Raw genomic sequence first — 27,349 nt, 5'->3', positions numbered from 1 at the left:
CCAATAAATGGAACCAAATAGATAAGGACACCAAAATATTCATCTATAACCAACATGTATTTCCAAGAATGTAAAGCCTAGTTATTTCATGTTGATGTAGTTAAAATAAATGATATAAATCAAATTTATATTTATTAAAGCAATTAGAACTTTCATATTTATTTTATCTTCTCTTTTGTGTATTGTCAGCCCCCTGAATGAAGTGAATTTTTTTTTTCCCTTAACATATCAGATGCTTCTTAAGCTGACTGACCTCTACATTTTAGAATAACTTCAAAAGCATAGTTTAAAAAGTTGAAAAGTTAAGTTAAAGTTAAAATAGTAAAGATTCACGGAAGGCATGTTGATATTTTACAAGAGTAGTGGTACATGTCTGCAAACTGTCTGTCCTTTAGCAGGATCTCCTCTTGGGGGAGGGGGAGGTTTCTAACCAGGGTGACCATTCATCCCAGTTTGCCTGGTAACAGTGTAGTTTACTACTGTTGTCCCAGGCTAATTATTGACAGTGCTACCCCTCACTCTCATGGTGTTCTAGTTTGGGTGACAACTTGTATGGTCACCCTATTCACTTACTGAAATGGCTAGTAAGTGACTTCAAAATGTTTGAAGAGGCTGGTGGGCTGAGATCCCATCCCAGTGCCTTAGCAGAGGGATCTTCATGACTATTCATGAGAGATACATACTCAGCTGCGGGAGGTCTTCTGCTACCCTCAGGGTCAAGGATTTATGGGGAAGCCTAAGGATATGTCTTTTCAAATTTCCTGTTTCCCCTCCATTATCAGGTTTCTGAGGCTCCTGAGTTCAGGAAGATTCTTAATATTTGCTGAAAGTGGTACTTTTGTTGAAGGATTATTTCTATCAAGGATTATTTTCTCCCATTCCTCCTCTTCCATCTGTCCTTTTCTCAAGAAAAATGAATGAGATCCAGTTTACTTCACCAAATCAGTGGCCACAGGAGGTCCTATCAGCCCAGGAGTATCACAAGTGATCCTAGTGGGATCTATGTATTAATCTTCAAATTTATGAACCTGGAAGGAATACTCTAGTAGCTGATTGGTTTGTATATTTTATCCTGCAGAATGTGCTTCAGGGATTTTGCAAATGCCTGATTCAAATTTACTTTTAAAGAGATATATTTTAGCATAGAGCACTTACAACAGAAACAATACTCTGAAGAATAAATCTTCTCCTGCCCTCTTTGTTTTAATTGAAGAGTGTTAATGAGATTGTAAGGCAAGCTCTTAAAGTACTCATTCAATTTGCAAGAAATCTTTTGTGATTCATCTGAACATCGGAATTTCCTAAAGTTGTTAGAGAACACACAACCAAACCGAATGCTGACCCTGATAGAAAATTGCAAACGTCACCCATAATCTCATGTTTCAAATGTTTGTATTAATATAGCCCCTCTATACTTACTGATTGAATTTTAAAAAAATGTTACAAATTTGAGTTGTAAACAATAAATTTATATGACTGAGAAACCTTTTATTTATCTTATGTATTGGGGTTCCACTTAGTATTTCATTGAAAATAAGTTTTTCACCAATTAATAGTATTTTACTTTATTTTTATTTATTTTTTTAACATCTTTATTGGAGTATAATTGCTTTACAATGGTGTGTTAGTTTCTGCTTTATAACAAAGTGAATCAGCTATACATATACATACGTCTCCATATCTCCTCCCTCTTGCGTCTCCCTCTCTCCCACCCTCCCTATCCCACCCCTCTAGGTGGTCACAAAGCACCAAGCTGATCTCCCTGTGCTATGTGGCTGCTTCCCACTAGCTATCTATTTTACATTTGGTAGTGTATATATGTCCATGCCACTCTCTTTGTCCCAGCTTACCCTTCCCCCTCCCCAAGAATATTTTAAAACCACTTTATTAGTTCAGCCTCACATTTTGTAGATTAGGTCATTAAGACCCAGAGAAAATGAATGACTTGCCAAGTCATTCTGATGTCATACTGTGAGTAACATAAGTAGGAAGAAACTCATGTGTTTTCACTGTGAGCTTCTTCCTGCTTTATTGCACAATAGCTGATCTATTACTTCTACTGTAGTAGTGAAAAACCCACAGTTACAAGTCCATGCCTTATTGATAGTATATTCTTCAGTATATGAAAAACAAAAGTGTTTAAAAGTTGATAAGTAGGATGAATATAGTTGAGTCCTTCAAAAATATCTGAATTAATACCATCAAGAAAGTGAAAAGACAACCCATAGAATGGGAGGAAAGTATGTCCAGATCATATGTCTGATTTTGGACTTCTACCCAGAATATGTAAATAACTCTAACAACTGAAAAATAAAGGCAAATCAAAATTTTGACCCAATTAGAATCAATTTAAAAATGGGCAAAGAATCTGAATAAGCATTTCTGTAAGGAAAATATACAAATGGCCAATAAGCACATGAAAAGATGCTCAGCATTATTAGCCATCAGGGAAATACAAATCAAAAGCACAGTGAGATACCATTTCTTTCATACACACTAGGATTGCTAGAATCAAAAAGTTCCATAATAACAAGTATTGGCAAGGATGTGGAGAAATTGAAACCCCCCCCCATATTGCTAATGGGAATTTTAAATGTAGCTGTTTTAGAAAACAGTCTGACAGTTCCTCAGATGATTAAACATAGAGCTACCATATGACCCAACATTTGCACTTTTAGGTATATACCCAAGAGAAATGAAAAATGTATGTCCACACAGAAACTTGCACATCAATATTTATAGCAGCATTATTCCTAAATGCCAATAAGTAGAAACACCCAAATGTCCATCAATGGACAAATAGATACACAGAAAGTGGTATATTCATACAATGGATTGTTCAGCCATAAAAAGAATGAGGTACTGACGCATGCTACAACGTGAATGAACGTTGAAAACATTGTGCTAGATGGAAGAAGCCAGTCAGAAAAGATGATATATATATATATCGTTCTATTTATAAGAAAGTACAGAACAGAGAAATCCATAGAGACAGAAAGTAGATTTGTGATTGCTTAGGGCTGGGATGGGGAAATAAGGAGATTGCAGTGGGTTGGTAGCCAAAACATATGAGATCTCTTTTTTAGGTGATAAAATGTTTTAAAATTAACTGTGATGACTGTTGCATATATCTGAGTATATTAAAAACTATTGAATTGTACACTTTAAACAGGAGAATTCTATGATACATGAATTATATCACAGTAAAGCTGCTAAAAAACTCCTGAATTGTCATAATTGCTTTTCATTAGAGAATACATTTCCCCTTCCTATCTTAGTCATAGAATCCAAGACAGTTAATCCTAAATAAAAACCTATTGGCTTCCAACCTCCTTCTCGCTGCTCAAAGATTGTTGTGGTTGTTGATTAAATGGCATCTGTAAAGACATTTGGAAGGTGACTTTTCATCCTGATTTATCAAGTTCTGTATACCACCTCTGGATACATTTTAAATGTGTTTATTGTAAAGAGGGCATTTCATTGTCTATATTGCAGTTCTACAACCTGTGTTTCTAAATAGTTAAAGTTTTTCATGAGGCACTGAAGCTTATTCAGGTTGTTTATACATGTAAAATAGTCCCTCTTTACCATTTCAATATTAGACATTTGATTAAAACATAGGTGACACCTGAGGAGTTTGCTTAGTTTTTCAATATTTAGAAATTAAAAACTGTTACGTGAAATTATAAAATATAGGGCTTTGATATTTCTTTTTATGAAAAAAACCAAAGTTACTACAAATACTCAGATGAAGGAGGGGAACCAGGGGAAATGCAAAATATAGACATCCTCTCTTAACAACCAAGCCTGATAACTTAGTTCAGTATTGAATCTAGATACCTCAACTTTCTTTTATCTGATTAACCCCCCTGTAAACAGATGCTTCCCTATTAATGATGCTGAGAAGCACATGGTTTCTGCTTAAAAGCGAAATCCAGAAGTTGGGATGTCAAAACATGTATTTAACTTTGGAAAAGTTTAGGGTTCTGTTTTTGTTTGTTTTGGTTATTCTTGTCTTTTTCACTGGGCTTCTGTTCGATTGTTTTTGAGGCAATGTATATGGAAGTACCCAGCCTGGGATCTGGGGAGGATGAAAATTCATTAATTGTTCATTAGATCTGAGGGCGGAGCCTAACTTTAGCTACTAACAAAATCAGGTCCTTCCTGTATATTTCTGTCTCCTTATGAAAAGACTTGAGTCAGAGACTTACCAAGGCAGTAAAAATACTGAATGTGAATAATCCTCATGATGAGTAATTAGCACATGGGCAAGCAGTGGTTAATTAAGAAGCTATGTGCTCTTGCCTCTGACACAGACCACTGTGTGATCTGTGGTAAGTGATATTACCCCCTCACCTTTAGGTTCCTCACTTGTGAAATAACATTGGACAAAACTCTTTTAACTAAGATTCATTCCAACTCCAAAGTCCTGCGATCACGTGTGTTCCCTCCATACCAATGCTCAGAGAAGTGATGTTTTCAGTGGGCCAAGGTGCCTCTCGTCCAGCGCTGCCACTGTCTTGGTGGGACTGAGTTCCCACCAAGTTCACAGTTCCTTATTTTCCTAGCAGCCTGCTGTGACACAGAAGGCAAAAACAATGGTCGAACCATGGGGCAGAAATAATAATGATTCCCTCGGTGACAAAATTTTACCTATCTGGGCGTGCTAGTCAGAGTAATGATGTTTCTAAAGGGAGTATCTTTTTAATACTCTTCACAGCTTTTTTTAATGCTCCCGCTAAATAGCTAGGAAGGTACCCAGAGGCCTTAGGGGTCAGTTGGGGTTAAAGCACTAGCATTCCAAATGTGCTCATAGAGCAGCCAGGTGGATGAATGATTAACCCAGTAAGTAAATTGTTCAGTGACTGGGACCAAGGGGGTTGGTAGACGTAGGGGCTGGGGTGCAGCGGGTGCATGCACGATCAGGGGAGAAGATGAAAGCAGGATTGGTTCGAAAACCATAGCCAGGCAAATACATATGTATAAAAACGTATAAACACACCCACATATGATTTAACTTGTTTTGTGGTTACACCTGCAGAATCTTTGCTGCTAAATTTTGAACATTTTTCTATTTCACACACATACAAATACACACATAATGTTTTAACGATATGCACATTGACATCAGCACTCACAAATAGATTCAGTTGCAAAGTATCTGAAAAAAAAAAAAAATCTTGTATAGGAAGAGAATAAATGCAGAAAGGAAGGGACAAAAAGTTGACCCCCTCGGGGCTGGTTTGGGGCTGTTTGGTTTCTGGAGGGACTGAGGCAGCCAGCTGTAAAGGTATGTACAAGACCAGAGCCGGCAGGGGAGTCACTGCAAAGGCAAAGGCAGAAACAAGGGGTTCAGGCGGCCGCGGGGCGCTCTCCCTGCTCCCCTCACGCTGTTGTGACTGCACCTGCTGCGTGTGACCGGCGGGCACTGAAGGCAGCCGCAGCCGCAGCGTGGTGACGAGGCAGCTGTAGCCCTGCCAGCTCCCGCCCAGCTCTCATTGAGAAAAGGGGAGCAGGAGCAGGGCTAGCGGGGGAGAAGCTCCCTGCAGAGCTGCTTCCTACACGGATCCGAGGAGGAGCCTCTCCCGGAACGGGCACTGGACTGTTGTGACGTGGCGATTCCCTCGGGAGCCCCGGGAGTTTGAAGACAGAAGGGAGAAGCCCGCAGAGAGCATCAAAGGCTGAGGGGTGCTATAAAAGGAACAGGGGAGTTCTTTGAAAAGAATCTGTCATGCACCGAAATGCTTTCTGGAGAAGGTGCCATTATTTGCCTCCCCTTTTGCTCAGATAAAAGGAGCCAGCAAGGACAGTACTGAAGTATCCCTCAGGGGCCTTTTGGTCATTGTTCCTCTTTCCCCTGCTCACGGCTATTTGCTGACCTTTCCAGAGAATCTCAGTCCCCCCAGTTCCAGCTGAGAAGACAGTTCTTAATAAAAAAAAAAAAAAGAAAATTCTGCTGTTGGAATGGGAGGTGCCGCTTGCTTGCTGTGGTTCTTTTTGCTGTGACATTTTGGAATGTCTGCAGAAACAAAACAAATAATTAAAAAAACCTCAAAAACTCCGGGGATTAGGCAAGAAAAAAGGAACTTTTTTGCCAAAAAGAAGTAAATGAGAGGTGGTAACTTATCCCCGATCCAGGACCTGGATGATCAAAATCTTCAAGTTCTAGGAAACAGCACTTCAACAAATAAGCAAACATGAGAAGGAGTAGCTGTGGGATCCCGATATCACACAGAGGCAGGTTTTAAAGGGAGCCAGAAACGGGTTCAGAATTTTGGGGCTGTATGATGCCTGAAGACCGAAGTGCTGGGGGGCGCCCCTCAGGTGCCTTGGCGTCTACTCCTTTCATTCCTAAAACTACATACAGAAGAATTAAACGGTGTTTTAGTTTTCGGAAAGGTAGGTACATAATATGTTCATGTCCTTTTAAAATATCTTTCTGATGCTTTAAGGTCAGTTTACGCTCAGATAAAGTGGGAGTTTGGAAACCAAGAGCTTAAAACTGTACAAGAATGGTTTACGTGTGGTTTTGCTTGTCTATACTTATTTCTCGAGGCTCCTATTGATCTGTTTATTACTGTCTGTGAATGGGCCAGGTGGGCGGGGCTTAAAGAACGGTGGTCCTAAAGGGATCACCTTGACTGCTGGAGAGCAAACGAGCTGGCCGGACCATGCCGAGGGGAGGGGCCGAGACTACCTTGGGCTGTTCCCAGACTCAAATCAAGCAGCCATGTTGTTCACCCCTTGAACGGAGTCACTGTTCTGTGCTCCCATCACATCGGTTTGGTTCTGGCTGCCTGCGCTTGCCTCCCCTCCCCTACTGAGAAAATTGTAATAATCAGATTATCTTTAGTGACCCCTTTTCAGGAGGCTTTGAACCCTATTGATTAACACTGATAAGAAATAGGAGTCACCTTGACTTTCCAAATATATCATAAGGTGGCATTGGGAGAGGGCAAAGATATGAAGAATCAGGAACAAGGGGTGGGAAAATAAGTTTAGGATCAATAAAAGAAACTAAGTATTTCAGAATTGATTTGTGCAGGGGGAGTTAAAGGGTACAACATAGGTAAAATGAAGTATTTCTATAAAATGTTTCTGTATCAACATATTTTAAAATGTCCTTTTGTTTTAAAATGGGAATAATTAAATCAAATGATTATTTAAATTGGAACTAGGTAATTATAATTTTAAAGTCACGTACTGTAACCTAATAATTTAATCAGGAGCTGACTTGAGTCCCATCTAAGGTTGTTCTTTCTCCCTTTTTTCTTTAATTTGCCACCTATTAATCAACATGCTCTATCTAGTAATCAACAAAAAATAGAAGAGAAGAAAAACCGTATATTTAAAGCAAGATATAGTGGGAACTTTTTAAAACTAAATCTTGTTCCTTCTGAGTCTTTTCCTTTGAGCAGTTAATATCTGGCTATGATCATTATCATATATTATAAGCAAGGAATTATCATATATTATAAGCAAGGAATTCGGGTGTTAATTTATATTCCTCTCTCATCCACAAAGGTAATTAAATGAGAGATACATGTCTCATATTTTATAGATCTTTAGAGATTTCATGGTTACTGTAAGACTGCATCATTGATAGAGAAATTGGCAATGAGAGAAACTGAGAAAGGCTAGGGATTAATTGCTTAAAGGACATCCCCTCTTCTGGTTCCCCCACCACTCAGCAACTAAATTGGGTTTATCCAAACATGAAGAGAAGGTCTACTTTTCTAGGTTATTACTGCTCATTTGTAACATGAAATGTTCTGGGGACAATTCATTTATCTTCGAAATGCAGAGCAAAGTGTTTTTTACCTTTTCCACCTTCTCTCCTCCCATATTGGAATATAGCATGTCTTCGAGAATCCTGACTAACACTGCTGTTCGTTACGTCCTCTTCCCTCTCTCCTTAAATATCAATGAGGGAAGGCAGTGCTGCAAAAAAAAAAGAAGAAGAAGAAGAAGAAAATTCCCATGGGCTGGCAAATGGCAACCAGAGAGTGGGGAACAGCTTCCGTCTATCATCTCCTGTAGGCTATTTTTAAACTATTGTCCTTGCCTCTGCAAAGTCTTAGTAATCTGAAGAATGTTCAGCATTTGAGTCAAGGATTAACAGATTTTTATTTTACAAAGCTGCATTCTGGTTACCGTCAGAACCGTGAAGGAGAGGCGGCGCAGGGGGCATTCAGCTGTGTTAAGTTCCCTCTCCCCTTCTGTGGAGCAGCCTCATACCAGCCTCTCCCAGGTCACGGGCTGCTCAACCACAGTTAGGCAGTGAGGCTCTGGGAAGGAAGGCGCCGGGCTGAGGCTGGGCTGCGAGGCTGTTTCTGTGCCTCACTAGCCGTTCTCTTCAGCGGTGGTGTGAAGCCCAGGGTGTTCGATCTTTATTCAAGGTCCTGCACTGAAAAGAAGGAACTTTTCTTTCGATCCCGGGTTCCCAAACCATGCTACCTTAAGAAGAGAGTGTCGTTTTGTGCTTTGTTTAATCCCCTGGGTGCTTCAGGAGTTCCAGAAGTGGACAGGGGTTTCTGAGTTCCTCTCCCAAGCCTGTTGGAGAGCATCCACTGAAGTCCTTTCAATGAAAGCAAAAGGGAGGGTGCAGGAAGCATGGAAAATCACCCAGAAGTGAAAAATGGTAACGCGTCTGCTTTTCCTGATCCACATTTAAAACATTTTTTACTACTGTTATGGGTCGGCTGACAGAAGAGGCAGCTCAGCACTTCAGAATGGCCCTTAGAATGAAGAGGGGAGCTCAGTTAAAGTTTCCAGAGGCCTGGTGGGATTGCAGTTTGCATGCTGTGCCTGTTGAAACTCACTGCTCTGAGTTCCTTTCTTTTACAGACCTCTTCTGTCCTGTACTGCCCTCTGTTTCTTTGTTTAGCTACTAATAAAGGTCTCCGGACATGTTTTCTCAGTGGTTTTAAAAATCTAGGCACTGTGAACCATCTATTAGCAGGACGCTGGGGAGAGTGGTGCTTTGGATTTATGTTCTGGTGAGATAAAGATTACAATGTGTTCTTTACCCTTTTGATTTTGAAACTATATATTTTTTACCTCCATAAGACTAATATGTAATATACAGAGCCTAACCAATCTTTTGATTACTTGGAAGTGCATAACACTTTGGGTCCTGATGTCAGTGTTAATTTCTAGTCAGAATGGTCTGGCTGGTTTAAGATTGTTGTGATCACAGAACATACTAAAGTAAAATTTTAAACCCTAACTTTATCTTGTCTTTTTCCTGAGTCATGCTCTTCCTGGAGATAAAGCATCATTAATTCCCCAGTGTTTTTTTTCCCCCCTAGACAGTAACTTAGTGGTCATGCCCCATTGCTTCTTCCTTCTTTATATACTTTCAGCTCCATTTCTAGTTCCATCACCTTAGTTGTCTGTGCCTTTATGGCTTCATGCACACAAGGTACTTTAACCTTAGAAGTGGCTCTTCAAGACAGCATCCATTCTCACCGCTTTTCACCCCCAACATTGTTCACAAATTCCTGCAACACAGTTCATTTTGTAAAGTGTCGTCCAGTTGGTATTCCTGAAACAGTACTAACAAGCAATGTTCCACGGCTTACAAATTTTTCATGAGTCCCTATTGCTCCCAGGAGGATGTCCCGTTTCATGCAACTGTCAAGGGCTTCTAAGTAATTCCAACTATTCCCAATTCCCCAGACTATCCCCTCTTCCTCCCTGAACCCATCTCCTGTAACACCTCTTTGTTCAGTGCCCCTCTGCAGTGATGCTGTCTCTCCTCTGCAGTGTGTCCACACTCTACACTGTCTTCAAGTCATTGTTGGCTCGCATTTCTTCATCAAGCCTTCTCTGTTCACCTGTGATACTCTTTACTCTATAGCCCCTATATTTCTTCTATGCTGCCACCTGGCCACGTCATCTTCATAGCTATTTTCAAGTGCTTTTATGCACATTTGTGATAAGAAATATATATTTGTATTTGTTTATTTCTTCTCAAAGTTAAGAATGGCAATAGGTCTATTCAATCCAGGATTCACGATCTATTGCAGGCTGGTGAAGTATAGTATTATTACCTATCTTCTTCTGCTAGTTCATAGACAGTAGTGAATTAAAATAGAATATCTTTACAGAGGTGGTGGATAACACCAGCATTTTCTTTAAAGTTAATTTAAAGTATTCTGATCTGTCCTCAGAACCTATTTTTCCCTATATGTGCAGATGGTATGTTTATAAGTGAAAATGTTAATACATTAAGTGATGGTTAACCTTAAAGCATAAAAAAGTTAATGTTGTATATGTTGTAATCACATTTATCAAAATTGATTTGTCCAACAGAATGCTACTATCCAAATCCATATAATTTTAAATGGTGCTATAAATGAGTAGCTCATTAATTCACATGTCAAAGTTTTACAGAGCATCTACCAAGTGATTTTGGGGGTGAGAAGGCAAACAAAACAAGTCTCCTGGAATCTATGAGTTCACAGATTCCTTGAGGATAAAGAAACATATAAAATAAGTAATTACTTAATCTGTAATAAGCACTACAACAAATTATATACGAAGTCTGAGGGGTTTATGAATAAAAGACTCACCATGGACTCATCTGGAAAGGCAGTGATTCATCTGAACTACATGAAATCAGATTTAGTCTTCGGAAGTTTATGGAAAGACGTTTTCTCTTACATGATCCTGAACGAGTAGTCAGCATCCCTATGGGGAAAAAATGTCTGAGGTGAATTAACATAACATAGTGGAAAAGGAAGGCTTTTAGAGTCATATAGACCTGTGTTTATACCCCAGACCTACCACTTTCTAGATATGTGACTTCAAGTCACCTAGCATCTCTGAGTCTATTTGCAGAAGGGAGATGTCCTTGTGGAATATTTGTGAGTGTCAAATAAGAAAATACATGTAAATTGCATGGCCTGGTACCTGGATGTAAGTGGTGAGTATAATTATTCTGTTGGTCTAAGACCAATGCTATTGGGTCACTGTTATCACATTATTACACTTGCTTATTTTTTTCAGGCCTTTATTTTTCTCCCTCCTTACCCAGTCTGACTACAAGGAGAGTCAAGATTTTACCATACATTCATTGGTTATTATAGATTCTGAGCTTCTTGAATTAAAAGTTTTCTATCCATAGAAGATTTGTTGACTGCTTAGAAAGTGCTAGTAACAGACTGAAGTAAGCTTTGGCTGTCTTTGTTTCTTAGTTCTGTACTAAATTGGATGTCTTTTATTTTTATTTGTCCATTTACCGTGGGCAAATGTTCATTTTTAATTGAAAATTATTACAATCCTGGTGACACCGCGACTTATTCTGTTAGTAGGGTTGTAGTAAGCAGAAGGATAAGTAAAAGCAAATTCTCTATATGGTTTAGCATGTAATCTATGGCATGGAAGGGACAGGGAACTCTGAAAAATAACTGATAATAGAAAATTTAAGTAGTAACCGAGAAGTTAATCTAACTTCTGCCTTTTTCATCAACAAATCAAAGACTTTTGTTTTCACATTTTTATAGGAATCAGTGCCACAACCTGAGAAGTCTAAGTTTCATTTTACCTTGGAGTTAGTCATTTATTTCCTCTAATTGAGGAAGTGAAGTATTTTATTTTAATGCATGCATTAATTCTACAAATGTTTATGGAACACTCAATCCTTACCCACTTTGGTGTTAAGTTCCAGGGAGCAAGAGAGTTTACCTATGTGTCTTAATCCATTCAGGCTGCTGTAACAAAATGCCACAGACTGGGTAGCTTCTAAACAACAGGAATTTATTTCTCATGGTTCTGGAGGTTGAAAGACTGAGATCAGGCCAGCATGGTTGGGATCTGGTGAGAGCCCTCTTCTGGGTTGCAGACTGTCTACTTCTTGTTGTATTCTCAAGGGGCTGAAAGGGAAGGAGTGAGAGAGCTCTCTGGGGTCCCTTTTATGAAGATACTAATCCCACTCATGTGGGCCCTGCCCTCATGACCTAATCACCTCTCAAAGTCCCTACCTCCTAAAACCATTACCATAGGCATTAGATTTTCAACATAGGAGTTTGGAAGGGACACAAACATTCAGACCGTGACACTACGGTAGACGGAGTATGAGCCTTGAAGTCTTTCATGTTCCCAGTTCAGTCCTTATGCCTGCAGTACTTTTGGAAATTTACCTAAACCTCCTTTAAGTTTATAGGATAAATATACAGTATAAACTGTTATCCAATATCATTTATAACAATAATAATAAATGTAAAATAATTGTTTTATTATAATAATTGTGAAAGTACAATCTTCTTTTGACTGGTGAGGGACTAGTCCAGTATGGATAGACATCTAAATAAACAATTACAAAGTAATATGTTAAGAAAGCAAAGAAGAAAATAGCAAGTTTTGTGTCTGGGATGGGGGTGAAGGAATATTAGTAAGGACTTAACACAGGAGATGATGTGAGTTGAATCTTGCAGGGTAAGTTTTCCTAGGCTGGCTCATGACAGCAGGACCTACCTTCTAGAAGGATACGTGAAGATGTAATAAGTCATAATACATATAGGAAACAACAAATAGTTCAGTATAGTTATTGACTATGTTGTTTGTGAGGAAGCAGCAGTAATGAGTGTGGATATGGCACAGTGCCTGGCACAGAAGGGGTGCTACCTAAACATTTGTACTTTGAATAGTGGATGAAGAGGCAGAGATCAGATTGTGGGGACTTTGTATTTCATGAAAAGGAGTTTGGTTGGCCAGGGGGCACCATGGGAAGAAATGAAGCAAAAGAGAGGCATAAACTGATTTAAATATTATGAAGATCACTGTGGCAGCACTTGCCTGGCTTGGGAACCCAGCTCTATAAAAGTCACTTAAGAAATGTTGAGGATTGAGATTGAAAAGAGTATTCTTGAAGGAAAGAATTATGTAAGGTGTGAGAAGTGTCAGGAAGAAGAGTGAGATTGATAGTTTTAAAGGGAGTGAGCCATAAAGTAATGCAAAAAATAAATTTGGCTGTCAATGATTTGGCAACTAGGTCGTTATTGGTAATTATAGAAAAAGCTCTTTTAGTGGAATGATGGTGTCAGAGGCCACATTGCAATAGGTTGACAAGAAGATAGAAAGTGATGAAATGGAGCCAGTTATACTTAGTTGGGAATCAAGGAACAGAGTGAATAAATACAAGGCACAGAGAGTCCAACGATGTTTAGCTTTGTATTTATTTATCTTTCAGGATGGGTAGAATTTGAGTATATTTTTTAGATCACACTCAATAACGTCACAGGCTGCCTCTAGCTATTGAGTACGTAAATCACACATAAAGGAGAAACCTCACAAATCCTGAAGATATTTAGATTTTCTTTATATTTTTTTCTCTCTCCTGTCTCTCCCTCCAGTTGAAACAGCCTCCCACAGATATAATAAAATTACCTGTGTGATTTACTTTCTCAACCTAGTGGAAAATCATGTCCTGAGTGATGCTTCATGACACCATCAATGTACTTCCAGGGGAAATATGCAGAAATTCCAAGGATGGTTTTGTTAGGGAATGTGAAACCTCTCTGAGAATTTAAATGGACATAGCTGCAACTGTTTACAAGACTCACACCACAGGGAATATTCTTGTTAATAATCTACTAATCAATGTGTCCTTTTCTCCATGCTGCTAGCTGGGGATAGATCATGACCTTGTGCTTTTTTGTTAATTTTAAAATTTGAAGTTTCACTGCTCCCTCAAAGAAAATTCTAACTAAAGCAGCTTTTAAAAAAGAATTCCCCCCTACCTTTCTGTACAAAAAAAACATTCTCACACAGGAAGTTAACTCACCATCTACCTTTGTAAGTCAAAGATGTTTGGGACATTCTATTTCCAATGCTACAGAATGGAAAGTATACATCTAATCATTACCTAATTCTTTGCAGGACCAGATAAACAGCAGAAAATTACTATTTTTCCCACAGGAATTTCTAAGTATGTGTACATACTGTCTACATTTTTTAAACTCTTTTACATATTCCGTTGCTAAATAGGCATAGCTATTTGTATTAAGGAAATCATTTTGTTGCGCAAGATGCTGAGTTTTTTCCTTCTCCTTTTTTTCCCCGACTTCCCTCCAAATATGCCATTTTCTCAACAGAAATCACCACTCCTAGTGTGATGACAGGAATTGAGACCAGAAAACTAGTAAGAGACATGTTTCTTCCTTTGTAACTCAATTTTCAGCCATTATGCCCACTAAGCAGTATTGTGTAATACACAAACAGAGGCTCTGAAATTCAACAGCCTTGATCAAATCCTGGCAACATCTTTTACCAGCCCTGTGACATTCAGCAAGTTACTTAATCACTCTCTGCTTCCATCTCGTCCTCAGTAAAATGGTGGTACCCACCTCATAGAATGCTGAGAGTTTTAAATGAGAGAAATTCAGGTAAACTTCTAGTACCCATGCCTGGCATACATAAATACAGCCTAGCTATTACCATTTTTTAGAGCACAGAAAAGGTATGCTATTCACTTTTAGAATGTATTAATATTTTAAATTACTAGGAAATGAGGACATATAATAATTGGGATTAAATAAAGTGGAAGAGGACAGGTATTCAGGAACAAGCAAAGATTTTTAAGCCTGACTAAATCTGGATATGGACTTCTATTCTGCTACTTGGTGCTATGTAACTAACCTTAGGTGATTTATTTAATATCTCTGAGCCCAATTTCCTAAGGTATAAAATAGCTACCTTGTATATTTATTATGGAAACAAGAGAATATATGTCAAGGACTTAGTGCATGTTAGGTACCTAATACATGAAAGGATGTTGGAGCTTTTGGCTTTTAGTTTCTTACTATACCTGTTAAGAAAATTCTTATCATATAGGCAAGCCTATATGTAACAAGGGGAGAAAAAAAAAAAAAACCAGAGTGCCCATCTAAAGCAAAAATTACTGCGTCCTTTATCACATCCCTGAGTTTTGGGGAAAAAAGAAATCCTGAGAGTTTTAAGAAAAGAATGTTTGTTTTTCATTACTGCATAAAACCAAATCTTGGAAGTTTGGTTCTCATTTGTAGTGCTCATAGAAGTTGAACTGGAACATCTTTAGTAGATTTTCTGCTGGATTTAGGGAGAAACCTTATGTAATGTATCAGTCCAAAACAATAAGTGAAAAATCAGATATGTAAGATTTATTCCCAAATGTTAACATTATGTTTTAATATAATCTATAAGTGCCTCTGAAAGGCTATCTCCTCAATTTTGGCAGGATAGAACCAAACATCCCAGGCGAATAAGCATCAAAGAACTCCATGGAAAAAGATTTGGTATTCTTCATTCATAACCAATTTTCAAGCTTTGTTATTAAAATACTAGAAGAGTTTCAAAATCATTATCACCACTTCATACAGGAATGGGCATTGTTGCAAATAACTGAAAACCCAGTGAACGGTGACTTATACAGGGGCTTATTTTTCTCACATTGAAAAAAAATCTCCAAGGAGTTGCTGCTGGTATTGGGTCAGCGGTTCAGTGATTTCAGCCCCATTGCCTCTGTGAATCTTTCAGCCTTTCCCTCGTGGCTGTTGCCTAATGGTCAAAAGATGACTTTTAGTCACAGGTAGCATGCCCAAGTTCAAGATGGAAAAAGGCATGATTGGCAATTCCAGCTATATCTTTCTCTTTCATCAAGATAAACAAGTCTTCCTAGAGACTCCAGAAGACTCTTGGGAAGTGGGAGAAGTATTTAATTTTCCAGCCACAAAAATAAAAATAACAAGACCAAATAAGGGTGTGAATATCTGTTGAGTTAGGGGAAAATGTTTAACACACCATTATCGAGAATCTCCTTGTTCCAAAGTCTACAAACTAAGCTAATTTCTAATTCTGTTTTATATGCATTTGAATATTAATAACAGGTAACTCAATCTTTTTTCCTAGAAGGAATATATGGATACCATTAGTGCCAGATTTGATACCAGGTGTACAATAGTTTGGTTTGTTGTTGTGTTACTGTTTCTACCTAGGCTAAGAATATTCTCTTTGGTAGCAAGTGTTTATTGCTTGGAATGTGATGGTTTTGCATTACTGAATCCATACATAAATTATTTTACAGATAGGGAGGTAAAGCCTATGTTCTTATTGTTAAATTCTGAACCTGATGTTTTTGAAATATTCCCCAAACATTCTGGAGACTTACATAGTTTCAACATGCGACACTAATTTTTCTTCCCCTTTTATGAAAATCATTAGATCATTAAAGCCATCCCATCTGGAAACATTGGAATCACATTTGCTTTGGCTCTTTTCCTCCCTCTTTTCTCATTGGTTGATCATTTTTCCAAGCTACCAACTGATGATAATATATTTTAGAGACATTGTTTCTTAATCAGTGGGGTACCAAATGCATGCACCAAGAAATGCATCATTTGTAGGTAATTAAAAATCATTAAAAATCATTGATAAAACTGATCAAAATTGTTTTGAATTTTATTATCCCCATGTGCTGACAATTCTAGGCAATGTGTAATCATATATGCCTCCCTGTTAGGACAAACCACCATGACCCTGTCTCCTCACTTTTAGTATGCACTGCTTCGTAATTCAAATACTTCTCTTTTCAATAAATTAATAGTTTAAGATTTTAAAGAACCAACACTGTCTGAAATATTTTATATGGATGAAAATTCTGCATTTCTTTTCATGGTTTTATCCCTTTGATTATAATCATGGCATCATCTCTTGATTGAAAACAAAAGGTGAACAGAGACATGAATAATATTTAAACTAAATGAAAATTGGACATAAAGTTACACTTGTAACAGAAGTAGAATTTGACTATTATCTACAGAATATTTCTGTTTTTAATTTTTTTCCCAAAAGGAAAAAATAAAAGAAAACCCAAAACTGAAATTATGTTTATTGCAATATTTCTTATTTCAAAGTGGATATCTCAAACTCCGTATTTCCATTTCAGTTTTGGGCTAAATATGGAATACAGAGGGAAAGGGCAGCACAAGGTAAACCCTTTTTATTTGAAGAATTGTACATAATGAATTTAATTCTGTAATTATGTGAAGTACCAGATGTGAAATGCTTGCTAGCATTCCAATCTTTGTTTTTCATTTACATTGAGTTTTAAAAGAAAGCAAAAAAAGTGGGAAAAGATGAATTTCTCAAATTCATTGTGATCCTTTATTTCTCCAGGCATTTTTGGACAGAAACTGGAAGATACTGTCCGTTATGAGAAGAGATACGGACACCGTCTGGCTCCAATGTTGGTGGAGCAGTGTGTGGACTTTATCCGACAAAGGGGGCTGAAGGAAGAGGGTCTCTTCCGACTGCCAGGCCAGGCTAACCTTGTCAAGGAGCTGCAGGATGCCTTTGACTGTGGAGAGAAACCATCCTTTGACAGGTAGATTTCAAGTTTTCACTAACCATCCTTCACTGAGACACTCAAACTCAACCAAAAGGTTGCAGTAAACTGAGATGACATCATCTTAATTGATGTTGTAACAGTTTAGAAGACGGATTATATGGCCTCACAAAGATGGATTGTTTTTAAGTTACAGAGTCAAAAATTTGATAATTTAGATGTCTTTCTCTGTCATACTCCCCCCCCCCCCTTAAAACATTATTATTTATTCTTTTCCTTTGGCCCTAAATTAAAACTGTATTAAACTTTTACATTGGAAAAGTAAATTTTCAGAATAGGAGTCTTCTCTTGTTTGATGTTTCTTTGAATTCTTTCAGCTAAGGGATATTAGAAGTGTTGATAAACAGAGACTGGGATACTGGCAATGTAATTAAAAGCATTATATTTTTAAATATATAGCTCCATCTTAATCTAGAATAGATTTGCAAGGAAACAAGGAGAAGTATATAGTATGATGAAATTCAGGAAATAATGGAAGTTGCAGAGAAGAATGCATAAAGCATCCATAACTCCACTAACTGAGTTGAACACTGATAATATTTTGTAAATTACCTCCTCCTCTTCAATTTTTTTAATTCAGTAGAAAAAAATAGTCATTTATCCTAATATTATTAACTCAACATTTGTAGCAGTTTTTTTCATATCAAGAGTTGAAAAATGCCCTTTAATTCCAGCATATTCTAACTTAACATCTGATCATTGGCAACCTCTGTAAGCATAATTTTTAATAACTATTTCACTCTATAGGTATGTTGTTCATAATTTCTTCAATAAATTTAGACATTTAAGTCGTGACTTTTTTACTATTACAAGTAATGTTGTAGTGAGTACACATTGATATAAATATTTTCTATTTTTGGATTATTTTTTCAGGAGAGATTCTCAGTATTGGACTTGTGGATAAGAATAGTTTTGATACTTGAAAATTGCCTACTTAAGTAGTATTTCTCTTTGAAAGTATAGAATTATCATGTGGATAGACAGATCTACAGGACAGATAGACAAGAAGACTCTTGAATACATGATATGAGATAAATGAAGCATCATTGAGAGTATGGGCTTGTTCCAATCCAAAAAATTCATGGTAACTCATTTGATGCCCCTTTACTGGTCACATTAACAAAACCCCAAGCAGTGATACAATCATTGCTGGCAAGGTGTGTTGAGGTAGGTGCCCTGATGGTGAGAGTACAGATCATCATAGTCTTTCTAAAGAAATTTGGTAATGTATTTCAAGACCCTTTAAGCAGGAAAGCCCAGTCCTAGAAAAAAATCAGATATGTGGAAAAAACTGAAGCGCAAAGTTGCTTATTACAATTTCCATAATAGTGAAGAATGAACTCCAATCTATTATCTCTAGCAATAGACTGTGGTTAATATAATATAATAAAATGTTATTTACTTATTAAAATTTTGGGAAAACACTGATTAGACAATAAGTGGAAAAATTAGACAGGATAAATTAATTGATCAAAATGCCACCTTTTTACAAAAAGTGACACAGTTTATAAAGATTCATAAATTCCCTCTGAGACAGAAAAATTAAATATGGTGGTAAAGAAATGAATTCAAAACTAGGGTCAGAGAACAAATTTCAAAAATGCAGATATTTTTTTGGTGGGGGAGCCACATGTCTTAATGTATACTTTGAAAAAAAAAAAAAAATCAACAGCTCCATAGTTCAGGCCTGTACACAAGATATAAACAATGGTTTATCTAGGAGAAATGTAATTTTTTGTTCCAAAATTAGAAAAAAGTTTGTCAATGGGATCCTCAAAATAAAATATCAGATTATGGGATAAACAACATCCTATACAATGAATTCATGTGACATTGATAAATTTCAGTGGTCTTTTTCTTTACATTTATGTATGGCCTAAATACATGCAGATGACCTTAATAGCAGAGTTTATCTATTAAAAATTCTTTTGACACAGGCATTTAAAATGTGGTTCTTTTAACAGCTCTTTGCTAATATGTACAATTTAGGGGGATATTTTATATATTTAAGGATACTTGTAAGAAAAGATGTGCCCTGTAAGCAAAATTATTTCTCTATAACTATAGGCTGACAATGAACTTTATATAAAAGGTGATCCCAGTTAAGAAAAATGTATTTTTTTTGTATAAAAATGCATCAGTTCATAGAGACTTAAGAAAATATAACAAAAGATAAACATTAATTTTGTGGAATAATGAATGACCTTCTCCCCTTTTTTATACTGTAAATTCAGTAACTATACATTACTTTTATAATCAAAAGTTTAATCAGAAAGATCTTTAATTAATTTCATGCTGCACAAAAATTTCCTTATCTTTTGATAATTTCTGAAGTGTAACTACAGAAATTCCCCATTTACTAGAAAATCTGTAAAAGAGAGTTACAGAGAGTATTTCAGCGTCAGAAACAATATGGTAACATTGCTAGTATGCTTTGAGAAAAAGGAGTGTCATTTGTTTCCTCCGTCATTCACTGGTTCAGGTTTCTACACTGGTGTATTAAACCACCCCAAAACTGTGTGGCATAAGCAATAACAACCAATCATTTGTTTATAAATCAGCAATTTATTCAGACCTTGGCAAGGATGTTCTCATTTCTCCAATACATAGTGTTGGTTCATGTAGATCAGTTAGGTCTGAAGGATCTAAGATATGGCTTCACTCACATGTCTGTAGCATTGTCTGAGGTGACTAAGGTAGCTGAAGGCTGCGTGGTTCTTTACCTCCCTCTCTCTCTCTCTCTCTGTCTCTCTCTCTCTCTCTCTGTAGCCTCACATCCCATAGCGTGTCTCTTCATGCAACTTTTATCTCTAGCAGATTAGTCAGACCAAGCGACATTAAGGCTCAGGGTTCTAAGAGAGTAAAGCTGGAAGCTTGTAAGCATTGCCTTGCTTAAAGCAAGTCACAAAACAGGGCCAGCCTAGATTTGGGGGAAGGGAAATAAACTCCAGAACTTAATGGAAAGAAATGGCAAGCATATACAGAGAAGGAAGAATTTGTGGGACACTATTTTAGGAGAAAATCACTATAGCTTTAAAGTCTAGAAATCAAGTGGAGTAAATTCCCTAACTATGTTCTTTTTCAAGATTATTTTGTATATTCTAGGTCATTTGCATATCTGTAAAAAATTTAGTATAAGTTTGTTAGTTTCTACAAAAAATCCTATTAGGATTTTGGTAGAAACTTCATTGAATCTAGAAATCTATCGATCTAGAAAAGTGACATCTTAAAAATATGAAATCTTCTAATCCTTGAACATAGCCCATCTCTACATGTCATTAGGACTTTTTGTATTTCAGCAACACAAAATTGTATTGTAATTTTCAATGTCAGATCTTGCTCCATTTTGCTAAATTTATCCTTAACTATTTAATGTTTATAAATGCGCCTGTAAATAGTATTGTTTTTTATGTTTAATTTTCTAATTGCTTACTGCTAGATTATACAAATATGATTTTTTATAGAGAGATTTTTCCTATAAACTTGGCGAATTTATTTATAAATGCTAGAGGGTCCTTTTAGATCCCTTAGAATTTTCTCTATGCATGATCTTGTTGACTGTATATAATGAGAGTATTATTTCTTCCTTTTCAATAAGCTTTGCATTCCTCCTTCTTGACTTTCTGTATTTGCTAAGAACTATTCTACAATAGTAGTGAATGGATATACTTTTTGTATATGTAGAGGGAAGTTTTTAGTCTTTTGCTATTACTCATGATGGTAGCTATAAGTTTTGTGTAGATGCCCTTTATCAGATTTGAAAATGTTCTTATATTTCTAGTTTGCTGACAATTTTAATAATGACAGACAATTGAATTTGATCAAATCCACTTTTTCTGCATTTATTGCAGAAATTATCTGGTTTGTCTGTTTTATTATGTTAATGAGGTGAATTTCAAATGTTAAACCAACTTTGCATTCCTAGGATAAAGCACTTTTGGTTGTTATGTATTACTCTTTTAATATATTGACGTATCTGACTTGGAAATAACGTGTTGAGGATTTTTGGACCCATATTCATCAAGGCTATTGACCTAGCAATTTCTTTTCTTCAATGCATTTGACTAGTTTTGTTATCAAAGAAATTCTGGCCTCAAAAGTAGGCCAGAAAATGTTCCCTCAACCTCTATTTTCAGAAACATTGTATGTAGTTTGTATTATTTCCTCCATAAATCTTGGGTAAAATTTACCAGTGACATCCTTTGAGGTGAGGTGAAAGAGGTTGATCCTGAATAGCCCAGTAGGTTATAATAAAAAATTTAGTTTTTATTCAAAGAGATATGGAAATCCATTGAAAGATATTTAACAAGCAAATGGAATAATTTTATTTACATGTTAAAAAGAAAAGGTCACTCTGTGAGGGAAGACTAATATTTTCTACTACTCCACACACAGAACACTTCTGACACCAAATGTGTGGGTTTTCCGTAAGAAACAATTCTCCAATTCTTGGTAGACAGCCACTGAGTGTCCTACGATTTAATCAGTTCTGGCACTAACTGCCCAGAGTTAGTGCAGACCCCACAGGTTAAGGGCTCATTTCCACAAGTCTGCCCCCCTCCTTCTTCAGGCACCAATCACAAGTCCCAGGTTGCCACCTGTACCTCTGACCAACTAGCCATAAACCTGAGGTTCCTCAAGATCAATCATTTGATAGAATAGCTCACAGAACTCAGGAAAACAGTTCAGTTACTAGATTACTGGTTTATTATGAAAGGATACAACTCAGAACACAGATGAAAGAGATGCGTGGGGAGGAATGGGGTAGGGGCTCAGAGCTTCCATGCCCTCACCAGGCGTATCACCCTCCTGGCACTACGACGTGTTCACTAACCTAGAAGCTTTCCAAACCTCTTCAGTGAGGATATTTTTATGAAGGCTTCATTATATAAGCATGATTGATTAAACCCTTGGGCTAAAGTTCCAACCTTCTAATTACCTGATTGGTTTCTCTGGCAACCACCCTTCACTCACCCCACCCTCCATCATCCTTATGGGCTTTCTCAAGGATGCCTGAACATAAATTCAGGCATGGTTGAAAGGGGCTTGGTATGAATAACAAAGACTTTCCTTTCACCTTCCTCACTCCAGAATTATTTTAGGAACTGGGGATAAAAAACAAATATTATAACAAAAGACGCTTCTATTACTCTTATAATTTAGGAAATTACAAGGGTTTTAGGACCTCTGACCAGGAGCTAGGGATGAAAACCAAAATATATCATGGTATCACACTCTGGCAATCTGAATATGCTTGTTTTGACAAATAAATTGTTAAGCTTGAGTCTTTCAGTAGTAGGGAGGAAGAAATACAAATTACTGGATTCTGCTGATTTTCAAAAAAGGATTTCCAGATCCATGGACAGTGAAATAAAAAGAAAAGAGTAGCGTATTTGTGGCCAAATGTAATTGTAAACTACATTCTTAGGGAATAAATAATCCATAATTTCCCAAGGAGAGTGTATTATTTTTGGAAATGTGTCCAAGTAGAGTATTCTGCCCCATCTGCTTTTTTAGTTACTTGACTGAGTTTAAAATTTCTCATGACCAAGTCCCAGTTCAGGTTTCAGTTTTTGGGATGTGAAGACAAACTGCCTGGGAACATTTTCTAGTTCAGGTTAAACTCACCAGTGTTCACCATCAAAATGATCTAAAAAAGAATGTAAGTTTAAAAATTCAGATCATGCATAAGGTTTTGAGTAGATATTAGTATACAAAGCAAAGTACAGAAATATTTCTTTGTGAAATATGTTAAAGAATGACAATGAATAAGTATTTTCTCTTATTCTAATAAAGCTTATATCTCACTAAAGTGTCAACCGGATTTAGCTTTCATCTTTATGTTTTTAAAACCTGGAAAGAAATTCCCACAGGAATTCTGCAAAGATAATCTCTAATTTTAATATTAAGGCCTATTATTATTGTCGTTCTAATATTAAGCTCTAAAATTTGAATTTTAAAACAAACTTTTTAAATACCATTTTAAAATTATAAAAGTATAGTGTTATTAAAATTTAATGTAAATATTATTAAAATCGTATTTTAAATTATAACATTTTGTATACAATTTAGAATATAGAAGAATATAAGAAAGAAAGATGACTATTTCAAAATTAAACAACCCAGAGAGCTCTTGCTATATATATAAATAAGTAGATATGGGGACTTAAATATAGAGATATATCTAAATACAGATAGATATATATATACACACTATTACGGGAATCACACAGTTTTTACATCTTGCTTTTCTTGTTAACATTACATCATAAACAACTTGCCATGTCACTAAGTAGTTTTTGCAAACATGATTTCAGGGACAGTATAGTAATTCATCATATCACTATATTGGTTTGTGTTATGGGAGAAGAGAAAGATAGTTTGAGAAAAAGAAATTAAAACATACACTACTTGAATTTAGAGAGATTGCAAGTGCATGTGCCAGTTTTTATGAAACCATGCGCTTTCTGCTCTTTTTTAATTATATCAGATGCTATTTTCCCAGTTCTGTGGTTCAAGTTTGAGACTTTTATGTATGCATGACTTATCAGTTAGATGATGTATTCCCATAGACTCCTTGACCAAAGTGAATTCTGAGAGAAAGGACACTCTCATTGGCCTGAAAGAATTTGTATTTAATCAGTTTATGTCAACTGTAAAAAACAACAGATGTTGGAGTTCCTAACCTTTCTTTTCTTCCTTATTTCTGTTTAGAAGTGAAAAAAATTAAAATATAACATTTTATATTAAACTTCCCCACTTTGAAGGGACAAAAATGAAATGCAGAATGTGTAAAATCAGATTAGAAGCAAAGTGTTTTTTTCATTTCCAAAGCTCTCCGGCTGGTATCAGCTGTTAAAGAAGACACAGTTTGGAAGAGCTGGGAAGGTAGGGTCAAAAATGACCATGTGGGTGTCACCATCATAGCATTAATTGCTCAGCAACAAAATAACTATGCACTTACAACAAAGCATTCAAGAGCAAGGACAGAAGCCTGGAGAAGCCAGTGATTTTACACACTGTCCAAGAATCCCATAAAACAGCTGCTGTCCGAGGTACCCCAGCTGCCCTCCCTTATACTGAGCTCATTCTCTCCTCGTCCCTCCTCCTCTTCTCCTGTGTTTATTTTTTATTTGTTTTGGGGACTGACAGGATTACAAAACAAACTGCAAGTCTACAGAGATAAGATGAAAAAAAAAAAGCCTAAAATTTAGAGGCAGAAAACCCAGACACATTTTAATTTTATCCTCTGGATAGCAATATAGCTTTGAGCATTACTGACCTGAGTTATAAAAAGTGAACTTGAAAGAGAGAGCACTATAGACACAGAAGAGATTCTCAAACATTATTTTGTATAAAAATGACCAAGAGAGAGAACTCAAGATTCAGATGCCCAGACCCCACTGGCTCTCATTCTGATTTAAAAGGTTTGAGGATACCTAGGAATCTTCATTTCAAACAAAGCCCCAGGTAATTCTTTTTTTTATTTTATTATTTTTTTTTTTATGTAGCAGGTTCTTATTAATCTATTTTATACATATTAGTGTATATATGTCAATCCCAATCTCCCAATTCATCCCACCACCACCACCTCCACCACTGCCGCCGTGCCTCCCAACCCCCCACTGTCCCCCTTTGGTGTCCATACGTTTGATCTTTACACCTGTGTCTCTATTTCTGCCTTGCACCATTTTTCTGCACCATTTTTCTAGATTCCACATATATGTGTTAATATATGATATCGTTTTTCTCTTTCTGACTTACTTCACTTTGTATGACTGTCTCTAGGTCCATTCCACGTCTCTACAAATGACCCAATTTCATTCCCTTTTATGGCTGAGTACTATTCCATTGTATATATGTACCACATCTTCTTTATCCATTCATCTGTTGATGGACATTTAGGTTGCTTCCATGACCTGGCTATTGTAAATAGTGCTGCAATGAACATTGGGGTGCATGTGTCTTTTTGAATTATGGTTTCCTCTGGGTATATGCCCAGTAGTGGGATTGCTGGATCATATGGTAATTCTATTTTTAGTATTTTAAGGAACCTCCATACTGTTCTCCATAGTGGCTGTATCAATTTATATTCCCACCAACAGTGCAAGAGTGTTTCCTTTCCTCCACACCCTCTCCAGCATTTGTTTTTTGTAGATTTTTTGATGATGCCCATTCTAACTGGTGTGAGGTGATACCTCATTGTAGTTTTGATTTGCATTTCTCTGATAATTAGTGATGTTGAGCAGCTTTTCAGGTGCCTCTTGGCCATCTGTATGTCCTCTGGGGAGAAATGTCTATTTAGGTCTTCTGCCCATTTTTTGATTGGGTTGTTTTTTTTAATATTGAGCTGCATGATCTGTTTATATATTTTGGAGGTTAATGCTTTGTCCAATGATTCACTTGCAAATATTTTCTCCCATTCTGAGGGTTGTCTTTTCATCTTGTTTATGGTTTCCTTTGCTGTGCAACAGCTTTTAAGTTTCATTAGGTCCCATTTGTTTATTTTTGTTTTTATTTTCATTACTCTAGGAGGTGGGTCAAAAAAGATCTTGCTGTGGTTTATGTCAAAGAGTGTTTTTCTTATGTTTTCCTCTAAGAGTTTTATAGTGTCTTAAGCTTAAAACTATAGTTTTAAGTTTTATAGGTCTTACATTTAGGTCTTTAATTCATTTTGAGTTTATTTTTGTGTGTGGTGTTAGGGAGTGTTCTAACTTCATTCTTTTACATGTAGCTGTCCAGTTTTCCCAGCACCACTTATTGAAGAGACTGTCTTTTCTCCATTGTATATTCTTACCTCCTTTATCAAAAATAAGGTGACCATAGGTGTGTGGGTTTATCTCTGGGCTTTCTTTCCTGTTCCAGTGATCTATATTTCTGTTTTTGTGCCAGTACCATATTGTCTTGATTACTGTAGCTTTGTAGTATAGTCTGACGTCAGGGAGTCTGATTCCTCCAGCTCCGATTTTTTCCCTCAAGACCGCTTTGGCTATTTGGAATCTTTTGTGTCTCCATACAAATTTTAAGATTTTTGTTCTAGTTCTGTAAGAAATGCCATTGGTAATTTGATAGGGATTGCATTGAATCTGTAGATTGCTCTGGGTAGTATAGTCAGTCATTTTCACGATATTGATTCTTCCAATCCAAGAACATGGTCTATCTCTCCATATGTTTGTGTCATCTTTGATTTCTTTCATCACTGTCTTATAGTTTTCTGAGTACAGGTCTTTTACCTCCTTAGGTAGGTTTATTCCTAGGTATTTTTTTAATTCTTTTCATTGCAGTGGTGAATGGAATTGTTTCCTTAATTTCTCTTTATGATCTTTCATTGTTAGTGTATAAGAATGCAAGAGATTTCTGTGCATTAATTTTGTATCCTGCAATTTTACCAAATTCATTGATTAGCTCTAGTAGTTTTCTGGTAGCATCTTTAGGGTTCTGTATGTATAGTCTCATGTCATCTGCAAACAGTGACAGTTTTATCTTTTCTTTTCCAATTTGTATTCCTTTTATTTCTTTTCCTTCTCTGATTGCCATGTCTAGGACTTCCAAAACTATGTTGAATAACAGTGGCGAGAGTGGACATCCTTGTCTTGTTCCTGAACTTAGAGGAAATGCTTTCAGTTTTTCACCATTGAGAATGATGTTTGCTGTGGGTTTGTCATATATGGGCTTTATTATGTTGAGGTAGTTCCCTCTATGCCCAGTTTCTGGAGAGTTTTTATCATAAGTGGGTGTTGAATTTTGTCAACAGCTTTTTCTGCATCTACTGAGATGATCATATGGTTTTTATTCCTTATTTTGTTAATATGGTGTATCACATTGATTGATTTGCATATATTGGAGAATCCTTGCATCCCTGGGATAAATCCCACTTGATCATGGTGTATGATCCTTTTAATGTGTTGTTGGATTCTGTTTGCTAGTATTTTGTTGAGGATTTTTTTTTTAATTCATTAATTT

At 36.6% G+C, this 27,349-nt stretch overlaps 1 protein-coding gene across 5 annotated transcripts in view; it reads left to right on the top strand.

Annotated features, from left to right (window-relative positions):
- Positions 1 to 27,349, top strand: part of ARHGAP24 (Rho GTPase activating protein 24) — a 518,667-nt gene that overhangs the window by 438,206 nt on the left and 53,112 nt on the right. For 4 of the 5 annotated variants that reach the window (XM_082391124.1, XM_082391125.1, XM_082391128.1 and 1 more), the window contains one exon: positions 17,158 to 17,365. In XM_082391124.1, the coding sequence (XP_082247250.1) occupies positions 17,158 to 17,365 (208 nt within the window). Of the gene's footprint in view, positions 1 to 5,263; positions 6,400 to 17,157; positions 17,366 to 27,349 lie in introns of those variants that run through there. The other variant, XM_082391126.1, reaches the window with a different exon arrangement.

This window comes from Balaenoptera borealis, assembly GCF_965194805.1.
Source record: "Balaenoptera borealis genome assembly, chromosome: 4".
In the NCBI taxonomy this organism is placed as follows: Eukaryota; Metazoa; Chordata; class Mammalia; order Artiodactyla; family Balaenopteridae; genus Balaenoptera; species Balaenoptera borealis.
Note: the sequence above shows the minus strand (reverse complement) of the source record. Positions and strands in the feature narration are given on the sequence as shown.